The following is an 11,634-nucleotide window of genomic DNA, read 5'->3' as shown; positions in this document are numbered from 1 at the left end:
CGTTTTATTATCGCTAAATATCGGTATTTATAATATGGTTGTGCTGAAATCAGGACTGATGAGTCTACTGGAAGAGGAAACAAAAAGAGTGCACATTTTACACAAATTGCTCTTGTAAACCATTGTCAACACCTCTAGTCAAGCCAAACCCAGTTTATGGCCATATACAAGTTTCTGAAGGAGTCCACGCATCGCGTTTCTGTTACATTTCTGTATAAATGCTCAAGTGCGACCCTGTCATATCCAGGCATTTCACTAAACTGACTTGTTTTATTCAAGATGTGACATTAATGCATTAGTTTAAATTTCACATAAAATAATGCGTTACTGTCTAAAATATTAAACGAAGGCTGAAATGCTTTCACAATAACAGCCCATTCATTTAGGCTATAGAAATAAATCCAAAAGCTATATATTTCTTTTAAAGAGCGAAAAACCGTGAGGCAATACGTAGGCTATATCATTATTTTAAAGATACTTTCTACGAATTAGATTACTGTACATTGAATTTTCATAAAATAAGAACAGAAACGCCAAATTTCATTTTAAAATATTTAAAAGTCATTCTTTATTATTGTGGCAATGGCGGTTTGTAAAGCCAACCTTGTTTCATTATGCGCCAGTACAATGAATTTAATGAATCGTTTAACTGCTTTGTTCAATGTTATACTTTATTCAGACCTCCAATTGTCCGCAACTTTCGAATCTTGGTTTCCGTTTGTAACAGCTATTAGCACTGAAGCGTAGTTTTCAATTTACATAAAAATACCCACCCCAAAAACATCCATTAAAATCTATTTCATTAATTGCCTCTGCGCGCATTTAACGTAATACGTCCCAGCTCAAATAAATAAAACTAGTCAAGCGTGTGCGTCTTGCTGCAAGCGATAGCGTTCAGTAAATGCGATCGTTTACTTCTGTTTCTAGTCATGTTAATGATTTTACTAACACAACACTTTAGTGCTGTTGTATAATATTATGGACTCCGGAAATATCCCCCAAAAAGATGGCAGGTTATTTGTTATTGCTTTCCCAATACCAAATAATCTCATTGGCAATAAGCATCCGTAGTTTAGAAACGGTAACCCTGTCATTGATGATCCAGGGAGGATCACTATAGATCCTTTGCAATGCGTCCCTGAGAAGGTGCGAATATCACTCAGCGTAACAGATGAAGATCCCAACAGGTAGCGTCAATGGGAAACCACGTGACACAGATCTACACGCTTTTAATCACATTACATTATTTCGTAAATATTCATAACTGGGATGCTATTACGAAGTATACATCAAATAGCTCAAAATACATCAAAAGGCTTGCGAGAGTGTTTTACCGGGCCATTTTAGACTGAGAGGCTCGCCGAACTTTTTCAGTTATTCTTCCGCAATTCTAGTACAGTTGTACATATTTACTATTAAAGAGCAGTGCTTCGATCATTTGTAGTTTACCGCATTCCTTGCTTATTTTCTCAATAAGCGTAATGAAGCTGCATATGGGTGTAATTCCCCCGTTCACCTCATGGATGTGTGTCTGACAGAACTGCTCAGTTCCCGGAGAAACTGCGAGGAATGCAGAGCTGATATCCTCGGAGCTGTCCGGCAGTCCCACCGCAGAATTAGCCCACATATTACACATTTCTAACAGATCCTCATGCATTTGTTTCAGCATCGTTGAAAAAAACTGTCGAAATGCAATACAGAGCGAAGGACTGAACAGAGGAAACCGAAGGCAATGAAGACGATTGGATTTACCTGATTAATCGGATTGGTGAAGTTAGAGGATTGTTCAGTGGAAATAATTATTCAAATCCAACCAAAGGTTGCTTAATGGAAGACTTAATTACAATGCCATTTCAAGCTACAATTTTGGAATTTTGTGGAAGGGGAATTCTGTAAGTACATACAATGAATTGTTTTTTTCTTTATAGCCAATACTTGTTTAATCGCCGAAAATTATATTCAGGTGTCGCTCAAACAGCCCACTCACCAAAGTATGCTACTCTAAATAAATAAATAAAATTTGTCGTGTCGATTGAATGACTGTTTCGTGACGTGTATCTAATGTGGTGTCATTAAAAAATCCGAAAAACATGCTTGAATTGGATTCCCAGCGCGACCCCCTTTTTAAAATTACAGAGGCTAGGCAGGGTCTATGTAACATACATTTTTGGTTCTAACTGACTGCATTTTGTATATGCCAAACCATATCAGTTTTATCAATTATTTGCCTTTTAAATAAGCTTTAAATGGCATCGACGTGTTGCGTAAGAAAACAGTATATTGGTTGTTACGTACACGAAAACTCGTGTCGTGTTAATGTGAGCACCAGATTAAAAAATAATAAAAAACTGTCCGCCTTCGACACAGCTTTTTTGTCGCGGTAAATATTTTGAGTGAAGGAAGTAAGAAATATGGTAAGTCTATGCTGAACATCATTTTAACTCAATCCTTGTTGGTTAGATTTTTAAAATGTGAAAAATTAGAGAAATATCGATGAAATGAGGTATTAACTTTGCGTACTCTCCATGCCTGAGATACCAAAGGGAGCATTCACTATAAATGGCTGAGGTTTTCTGGAGTAAGTCTAACAAAAAGGAAAATATTGTTGTTTGCTTACAAAATTCAGGATGTGTCAAACTGATAACTTGTGACACTAAAGGTATGTCCTAAAATAATACAGGAACTAATTATACCGACAAAGACGATGAGGTAATAAAATATACGACAAGGGGGCGCTCTTGTATAATGATTATCTTTTAAAAGTAATGAGAACTAGAAGTGGACCGATATCAGGGATTTATTGTGTATCGTCACGTTGCTGAACCGCAGCTCAAAGAGACGTCAACAATCTAATTTTCATTGCAGTGGTTAAAAGTACATTAGACATATGCTCAATGACGGGAAATGAGCCAGAATGCAACTTTTGAAGCGGCAGTCTGTTATGAATTTTAGGGCAGGGAATGAGCGCGCGCCCGCACGCGGGCGTGTGGGCACGGGCATAGGAAAGCCTACGCCGAATACGATGCTTGATGTCTTGGGGTGGAGAACATGTGTTGCTTTGAGAAGCATGTTATTTGAGCCATAAATTAATAATTAGCATTTCGATAACTACAAAGTTTAATGTCCCTAAATGATAACAGACAAATATGCGTTTTTTTTTTTTAAAAATCTTCATTCATTTGATGGGACTTCCGTAATCTAAGCGTAAGGTAATAAAGGTTAATAGGTGGGATATGACGTCTATCTTGTGCAGGAATATTCTGGTATTTCACGGAATGAGTCTGCTTTATTATTTTACGATTTCACAGGGGTTTAAAACCATGCGTGTACTGCCATTTGCAATGCATAACCGCATATGATGTGTCTATGAGAGCATCACATTTTACATAACACCCAGTAGGGACCACAGCGTTCCCAAGGTGTCGGAGGATAGATGTGATACCCTATAAATGGTGTTAAATCTTGTTTCTTAGGTTGTATTCTTAAGATGACCCTTCTTGTGTCTCTGTTGGATAGTTTCAAGTTCTGCTCCCACATTGACTCATTTATCCAAATGACTAGCATTTTCTATGTTATAGTAATATATCACTTTTTTGTTTTTATAAACTAAGTTCATTTTAAAAGTCACTAAACACTTAGAAGTTATAGGTCCAAATAACCATGGTTTACATAAATATAATTTCAACCAGTGTTTTTTGATATCATCCTCTTTTCAAAGAGTGTTTTTCTGTCAATGAAGTATCTATTTCAACAATTTTTAATATAGAAACAATGAATTATATCCAAAAAATACTCAATGTAGTATAGGAGTAACAACTTCTTATAATCTTCATTGTCTGTGTAGACCATGTACTGTGTATTACCCTACTGATTTTTACTGTGTATTACCCTACTGATTTTTACTGTGTATTACCCTACTGATTTTTACTGTGTATTACCCTACTGATTTTTCATATCTTCTGTGATGTATCCACAGGGAGTGAAGTTGGCCACTATGGGGAATTTCGTGTTTGCCTTCCTGACACTTCCTGTTCTTCTGTCTCATGTCAACGTGGCTTTCGGAGCAGAGAAAGTCCCCATCCTAAACGTAGCAGTGATCCTCGGGCAAACCCGTTACATCTCGGACCGAGACATAAGAGCTCTGTGGAGCAAGGAGGACCCCATTGATGTAAACGTGGTGACACTGCTGGTGAATGAGACTGACCCCAAAAGCATCATAACTCATGTATGCGACCTGATGTCTGGGACTAAAATTCATGGACTAGTGTTTGGAGATGGCACCGACCAGGAAGCCATTTCCCAGATTTTGGATTTTATTTCATCCCAGACACTGATCCCCATTATGGGAATCCATGGGGGATCTTCTATGATTATGGCAGATAAGGTAAGTGCCAGAGGTTGTGAGCATTATACTTTATTTTTATTGTGCAGGCAAGGCAGAAAACTGTCCCCTGAATTTGGACCAGTAGGATGACGTGAGAAGGGATCAACGATAGTCCCATCCTGGCAGTAACGTCTTACCTTGTTCTGAATGGATTTGAAGAACATATGAACATGTTAACTCAAACTCGGTGGTATGACTACCTTCAGGCAGCCAGAATGTACTGGTAAAATATTTTGACTATTTTTCTGGTTTCCAAACAGAACCAGAGCATATGGAAATAGAACTTATGTACTACTTGTTTTTCTCTGTGGCCTCATTTTTTGTACTTTATGCTGGTATGTATTTTAGTAATGAATTTGAGATAAATGGGCTGTGTCCAGTCTGCTTTATCATAAAGCATAATGGTGCTGTGAAATTTCACTCTCTTCAGAAAGGTGAAATACTATTCTCATATTTGCCTGAATGGACATGCATTGTAACTGGTCAGTGTGCTTTAGTTTAAGCTTGGGGACTGGACAGGTTGTTTTATTTTGGGCCTTTGTACCGTTATTTATATTTTATTGATCCTCCACATTGCTGACAATCCTTTAACAGCAGTAATTTCTAAAATACTTGCATGATTTACTCAGAGTAAGGAGCAGTTATGGGACACACAATTGTGCCACTGCTTAGAATTTTACTTTAATTAACCTGAGCTTCTGAGTTGTGTTGGCATGAGCTGCAATTTAATCACACTGACCAGATATATTTACCTCTTCACAAGGAGTTCCCAACAGGTAGGCTACAAGTGTTCTTCATGGCGCCCCAAGTAAACCAGTGCTTTAAGTGACATTATTTTCACACACTCTGAGCTTATTTAGTTTTTACATAATAGTCAGAAAATGTAGACAACTTTATGAGGTGAAAATGTATTGCAGGATTCCCCAATTCCAGTCCTGGAGGGCCAGTTCACAACACATTTTAGCAGATTTCCCTGCTCAGACAGACCTACTAAACCTGGTAATTGATTTAATGGTAACTGATTAAGGGTGTGTTTTAGCAGGGAAATCTGATCTGCAAACTGTGTTGGATTCCGGTCCTCTAGGACTGGAATTAGGGAACCCTGATACTGTATATTGTCCTTAGGTCAAGACTTAGCTGCAGTGTTGTTGAAGTGAAACGACAGATATGTCTGTAGTATTTAGTTTGTACTTCTTCATGAAATACTTCCTTGATTGTTATGAGGTTCATATTGGGCTTTCATTTCATCATTAGGTTTAGAGATTGTTCGTTTAATTTTTTCTCTTTTTTTTTCTTAACAGAAGTACCTGTAGAATGTGTTAGGAGTTGAGGAAGGCATTGACATTTTGAGGAAAGTGAGGAGGAAGTGAAATTATTTGACATTTTATTCATGCTGAAACCATGACCCTCATTTTAGGAGACACAGTCAGGTCATAGTAGTCATCACCATCACCCTCATTGGGAGAGGCAGTTATATCCTAGTAGTCATCACTATGACCCTCACCAGGAGAGGAAATCATATTATAGCAGTCATCCTCTTTTCCTTCAGATTTTCAGCAAAAAACATCAATGTGTTATTTAAGTAACGTAAAGAGATTGTTACTCGATTTTCGTCTTGTTGTTGATCCCATGCAGTAGACTATAAGCTCCATATAATGCTTTCAAATTAAGAGCCACATGACTTAGAGCCCATCTCCATTACAACAATCAAACCCTCGGGTTTTCCTGTGGTGATGTGATTGAGTTTTATATCTTTCCTCTCCAAACTTTAACTGAGCTGTATTTTCTACAGCAGTAATTAAAGTGGTGACATCACAGCTTGCTGCTGGACTGAATTTTTGTAAAAGTCTGTTCTTGTCTTATTGTCTTTATTACTAATATAACAAAATGTCGTGCAGTTGTCTGCTGAAGGGAATTTTGTAAACGAGTTTACATGATCAAAGAGACATACAGGGTGTCTCTGTGTTTCTGTTTTCAAATTTTGCAGGAATGTGGCAGCTAGAAATAATTCAAATTAAGCTGTAATAGTTGCCCTTTCAAACTCATAGTATGTACTAGTAATTAGTTCCACAATATGATCCATCACTTTTTTTGATCGGAAGTAAAATTCAGAAAAACAACCTATTTTTATGTTAGGAGGACTGTTTCATAAACCATGGTACATGCACAAAACAAAAAAAAAACAAAAAAACAATGCAAACAGACAAACAGATCATGCGTCTTTTAATTTACTTATCCATATTCGTCTCTGTTCTTCATGTTAACAGTAATAAGTGATAACAATAATGTATATTCGAAACAGAAAGTAATTATAATCAGTTAAATTCATAGCACACATTTAAATGCATGGATTTTCTTCCTAGCTAACAGGATTAGACTCTTCTTGGTCCAGCTCCAGTTATGAATACTGTATTTCAAATGGTTGCTAAGTAACAAACTGCTGGGGAGTTCAGATCAATATAACTGTACATGCATGATGAGGATTTACCGTCAGCATTGCCCAAAATGTGTGCGCGTGACATTGTTTGCAGATCAGCCCTTGAAACAATAAAGCTCATTTTTTGGCAACCAAAACTGGAATGCTAAAATCTGACTTAAGAGGTAACTGAAACGAAACGAACAGGAATGGTTTACTGTTTTTGTTTTTTGGTGGAAATGGCCCTTATGAGCTAACAGCAAGATTTTTGCTTTCCAGGTATGGCCTTAATTGATTTTTTTGCCTAATATATATATATTTTTTCATGAATAACTGTAATCTTCAGTAAGAATATAAGTATATTTGAATAATTTTATGCAAAATAAGTAATTGATTTAGAGCTTGGTAATTTCTTCGTAATTTATTTAGTTTTATCTAAGGTTTTCAGACCACCAATGTTCTCATCGAGGACTTGTTGAGTGTCTATCAGTGCGTCATTTATTAAGTAACTGCTTATCCAATTGTGGAGCTCTGGATCCAATCCCAGGTAGCAGAAGGTGCTATCACAGAATAAAAAGAATGTACACTAACCTGAAGCGTATGACTTTGGAATGTGGGAGGACGCCAAGAAAGCAGGAGGATACCATCGTGAACACGGGGGAGCGAATACTTACGAAGGACCTGGACCAGAGTGAATCCTGCCACAGAGGAGGCTCAGCTTCCATGGTGCCCCTCTTTGCTCACCACATCGTTTTTAGACAAATTTAGCTTAAGAGGCAAAAGTAAAAACTAAATGTTTAACTAAATGAAACTTCAGGTATTACTGCCCCTATTTCTCCTTATAAATTTGGGTAGATTGAATAGCTACCTCCCCCAACCTCAAAAGTTCTTTGTATCAAAAAAACGTGGTGTCCCTTATTCTTCCAGCAACGTTGTTTTAAATTTGTAGACTATGATCCAATAGCTGGGAGAAGTAACGTTACAATACATCCAAATGCAAGCATTGTGTTTTCCATGTGCACTTCTCTCCTGATATCGCCCTTTTTACGCGACAAATGTGGAATGCTGTATGTTTAAAGGGATTGGCAGCACAAGGAACAGAATAAATATTCAATCATGATACCTGATGGAAAATGGAAAACATTTTATTAATTCTTAAAAGAGAGACTGAATTTAAAAAATATGGCATAAATACTTCAATGGAATTCATGAAACACTATCAAGGGAGACTGTTGTGCATACTGTTGTAAACAAAAGCCATATTTTATTTGTATGTGAGCTGTAAAGCTTACAAATGTGCGGAGCAGCCAGTCACCTAATAGCTAATTGACTGTGTTCCATCACTTGCTGTACAAAAGTATGGCTTCCATTTTGAGTAGTTCTCTTCATTTATTAAACGTTGCTGGGTATTTATTGAAGCACACTCAAGCTTCTAAACCAGCACACCACCTAGTCTATTCTAGTCATCGTGGCAGCGTGGGGAATATAGGAGAGTTTGGCAGTTAGGTCATCTAAGTCAGGAGGCAAAATAAAAGCTATTTTTGTTCTTCTTGACTACGTGACGGCAGATAGGCCGTGCCTGTTTTCATATCACAACAGCTACCATAGCTACTCGCCAAAGAGCTGCTCAGAATCAGAACGCGTTCCGTAACACGATGTGCTATTCGGCAAGTGCCGTGCAAACCGAAATAGATGAAATCCGTGGCACATTTAAATGTGAAGATAAATTGCCTGTCCTGGCAGTAAGCGCCGCTGACTCTCACATGGATCGCCTTGTATTCTCGGCCCAGTGCCGCTCTTTGCCTGTTACTTTAAAGCACTGATACCAGCCCCATATGTTACATAACCAGAAGGTGGAATATCTTAAGAGAGGATGATAGGGGGATCGCTGATGGGTTAAGACATGCTGAAGTATATGCTCTTATATATGAGGAACAGTAATGACAGGCAGTTCTTGTTTTTCTCTTATTTAACAACATTTAATGACAGTTCAATTAGGCTATGGAGTGAATTGAAACGAAATGTAGCATATTATGTATAAAAATGTCATGATGTTTATTATTTTCGTCGCCCACTTTACCCAGTCATTGATTCCATGGTAAAACCGCTGCCACTGGTTGTAGATTTTTTTTTTTCCATTGCAATTTACCTCACTTTGAAACCAGTGCAGTATTATTCCAGGACACCTATTCTGATACATGTAAATGAGCTCTACTTTGTGCATCAAAAGGCAAAGCTTGTTCGCCTGTATTCCCGTGACTGACACAGGGGCTTAAGAGACCTGCATCAGGGAATATTATGCATTCGCCTTAGAGTCTGGAACTGTCGATATAAAGTGTTATTTTTAAGCACACTTGTAATCAACATTTAGCACTTGGTCTCCTCGACAGTTGTCATCATTATCAATCATTCTAATGGGCTGCAATGCTTATTTTCACGTTGCAGATCTTGTAATGTTCAATTGCAAATGTATGCTGATTGCCCATACATTCATGCTACTACTTGTTAGTAGATGCTGTTATTTGGCAGGAAGTACTTGTTTCTCATCTTCCCATTATCTAGACGACTGTTTACCTGATTCCTATTTGAAAGAACTATCAGATTCATGGGACCAAGTAAATGGAAGGGGGTTTTCACAAGGGTTTCCACTAAATACTGAAAAATATAGACGGGATTTTCCAGAGGATTGGGAGTTCCAGAGGTGCATGTAAAAAAAGCATTTACTGATGGGTATATACACTTTTTACACTAGTGATAGGGGCCCTAAAATATTTGGAACATAACTGGATTGGTCTGGGGTGGGGGCCCAATATGATATGCTCTGATAGGACCCAAAATCTCTAGTGGCATCCCCTGTTAGCGATAGACGTACAATGTAAAATTCTCCATCTTTTCTGCTGTACTGGAGTGCATAACAAGTAAATTCATCACATGATGACAGGAAAATGCAAAGTCTTGACCTATCTTTTATGGTTTGTTAAAACGGCAATACAAAGCTAGTGACATTTCTTCTTACAGCTGTCACCCTTCCTGCACCTATAATGAGAGGTTTTACTTCTTGGGAAAGAGATACGTCTGAATAAGAAAATGAAGGAGCCTGCATGAACAGTCTCCTTTTCTCAGTTCCCCGGGAGATGCCCACTTAGGCGAGTTCTGTCCGCCACACTTGCATACCTGTGTGGGTGGACTGATGTATAAATAACGATGATGTGTACCGGAAGTGGTAGAGCCATGCAGGGTCTACACACAGAGGGGAAAAGCAGCAAAACCGGCATGAAAGCTGTAGGGTGACTCACCACGTTGACACTGTAATATTCGAACCCTACAGCTCAGAGAGGAAACTTGTGTCATGAGAATAGGACAGTTTATGCAATCATGGCAATACAGAGTATTCCTGCTCAGGATTACATCACCGAACCCTAGGCAGCAGGTGCACCCTTACAGGTGTTTCACACAGGTTAAGTATATGCTAAGAACTTCCCAATGGTAAAATCAAAATTTCCTCTCTTGTCAGTGTGATGCACATTGCTCATAATTTTCTGGCTTGTGAACCTTCAGCTGATTTAATTTCCTTTTATTTTCTTTGCTTTTATTTTCTATCTGAATGGTAAAAGTATTTTTTTTTAATTTCCACTTTATTTCTATGTCTGAAATGGGCAACAGCCTTGGAAATTAAATCGTTTATTATTTTTTTAATGTTTTTTTTTCACCGAGTTTGAGTCAGAGGTGAGTCAAGGGACTCATGGGGCCCTCCAACCCCCCCCCCCCCCCAGCATGGTAGCATTTATTATCTTTATTTTACTGTGAAATCTATATTAATAATATCAGCAAAGATAATTAAATAAACACAAGACCTTTATTTTCACGTTTGTGAAAAACAGAATGCACGAATAAAGCAGAATAAAGCAGATTTGTCATTGCAAAGTCCAATTTAGGGGCCCCCTCCCAGCTCGGGGCCCCAGGTCATTGCCTGTCCTGCATCTCCTGTCACTATGCCTCTAAAACCTTATATATAGGTGAAAAATCCTGATTTCACAAACACCCTGTCTGTGGAATAAATGAATTCGCATTAGCTTCTATGCCATTAGCCGCATTTGTGCGATGAAGTTTGAAGAACGGCAAACAGCCAGCCGTGGCTGCTGATTTGTGCACACTATACCAAGAGCCCCTTATCCTCTGTATATATTTTTTCTCGCTGTGATAATGATTAATCTGGGCACTGAGCTTTGAGAACCCGCAACGTCTAATGATCTGCAATCAAATAATCAGTTATACACTCGGTGAGCAATAAAAGCAAGATAGATTACTAAAAGGGTCAGCTAGCTGGATGACTCTGTGAGAAGTAGGCCAGAATGAAATAGCTATATAATGCTAGGGAGCAGTACTCAGTGTGAGTCTGAAATGTTATGCTCTGAAATTGTATTCATGAAATCATTTGTCGTATGCCATTTTTAATGTTATTCTTAACGTTTTATTGATTTGATATATAACAGATTTCGATGGCAACTGCAGTACTCATTAAACCAGTATCCATTGCAAAAAACTCAAACATTTTACTGATCTCTTAAGTTTTACAGTCTGTTTCATTTTCTGCCCCATCCTTTATTCTTTCCAGACTTAACACAGTGTGAACTGAGTATTATCATGTTGTATAATATTTTGTGATGTGTTTTAATACCCCCAGCCTAACAGAACACATTTCCTTGTCTCACACTGGAAAATAAATCTCCCTATCAGAGTTCCAGGGGGAAGACCAACTTGTGTACATTAGTGTCTAGAAAAACATTTAGTTAAATTTCCCGTTCCGGAAATACCCTCTGGACCTGCTGGATGC

At 38.1% G+C, this 11,634-nt stretch overlaps 1 protein-coding gene across 2 annotated transcripts in view; it reads left to right on the top strand.

Moving 5' to 3' along the window:
- The first annotated feature begins 1,058 nt into the window (after nt 1–1,058).
- LOC111845544 (glutamate receptor ionotropic, NMDA 2A-like) overlaps nt 1,059–11,634 on the top strand; it is a 74,482-nt gene continuing 63,906 nt past the window's right edge. Inside the window, exons 1-3 of one of the 2 annotated variants that reach the window (XM_023815039.2) lie at nt 1,059–1,187; nt 1,667–1,892; nt 3,977–4,384. In XM_023815039.2, the coding sequence (XP_023670807.1) occupies nt 3,995–4,384 (390 nt within the window). In that variant the 5' untranslated portion in view covers nt 1,059–1,187; nt 1,667–1,892; nt 3,977–3,994. Of the gene's footprint in view, nt 1,188–1,666; nt 1,893–3,166; nt 3,210–3,976; nt 4,385–11,634 lie in introns of those variants that run through there. The other variant, XM_072712524.1, reaches the window with a different exon arrangement.

The sequence above is a fragment of the Paramormyrops kingsleyae genome, chromosome 5 (assembly GCF_048594095.1).
Source record: "Paramormyrops kingsleyae isolate MSU_618 chromosome 5, PKINGS_0.4, whole genome shotgun sequence".
In the NCBI taxonomy this organism is placed as follows: domain Eukaryota; kingdom Metazoa; phylum Chordata; class Actinopteri; order Osteoglossiformes; family Mormyridae; genus Paramormyrops; species Paramormyrops kingsleyae.
The sequence above is the reverse complement of the archived record's forward strand: the minus strand, read 5'-3'. Positions and strand labels throughout refer to the sequence as shown.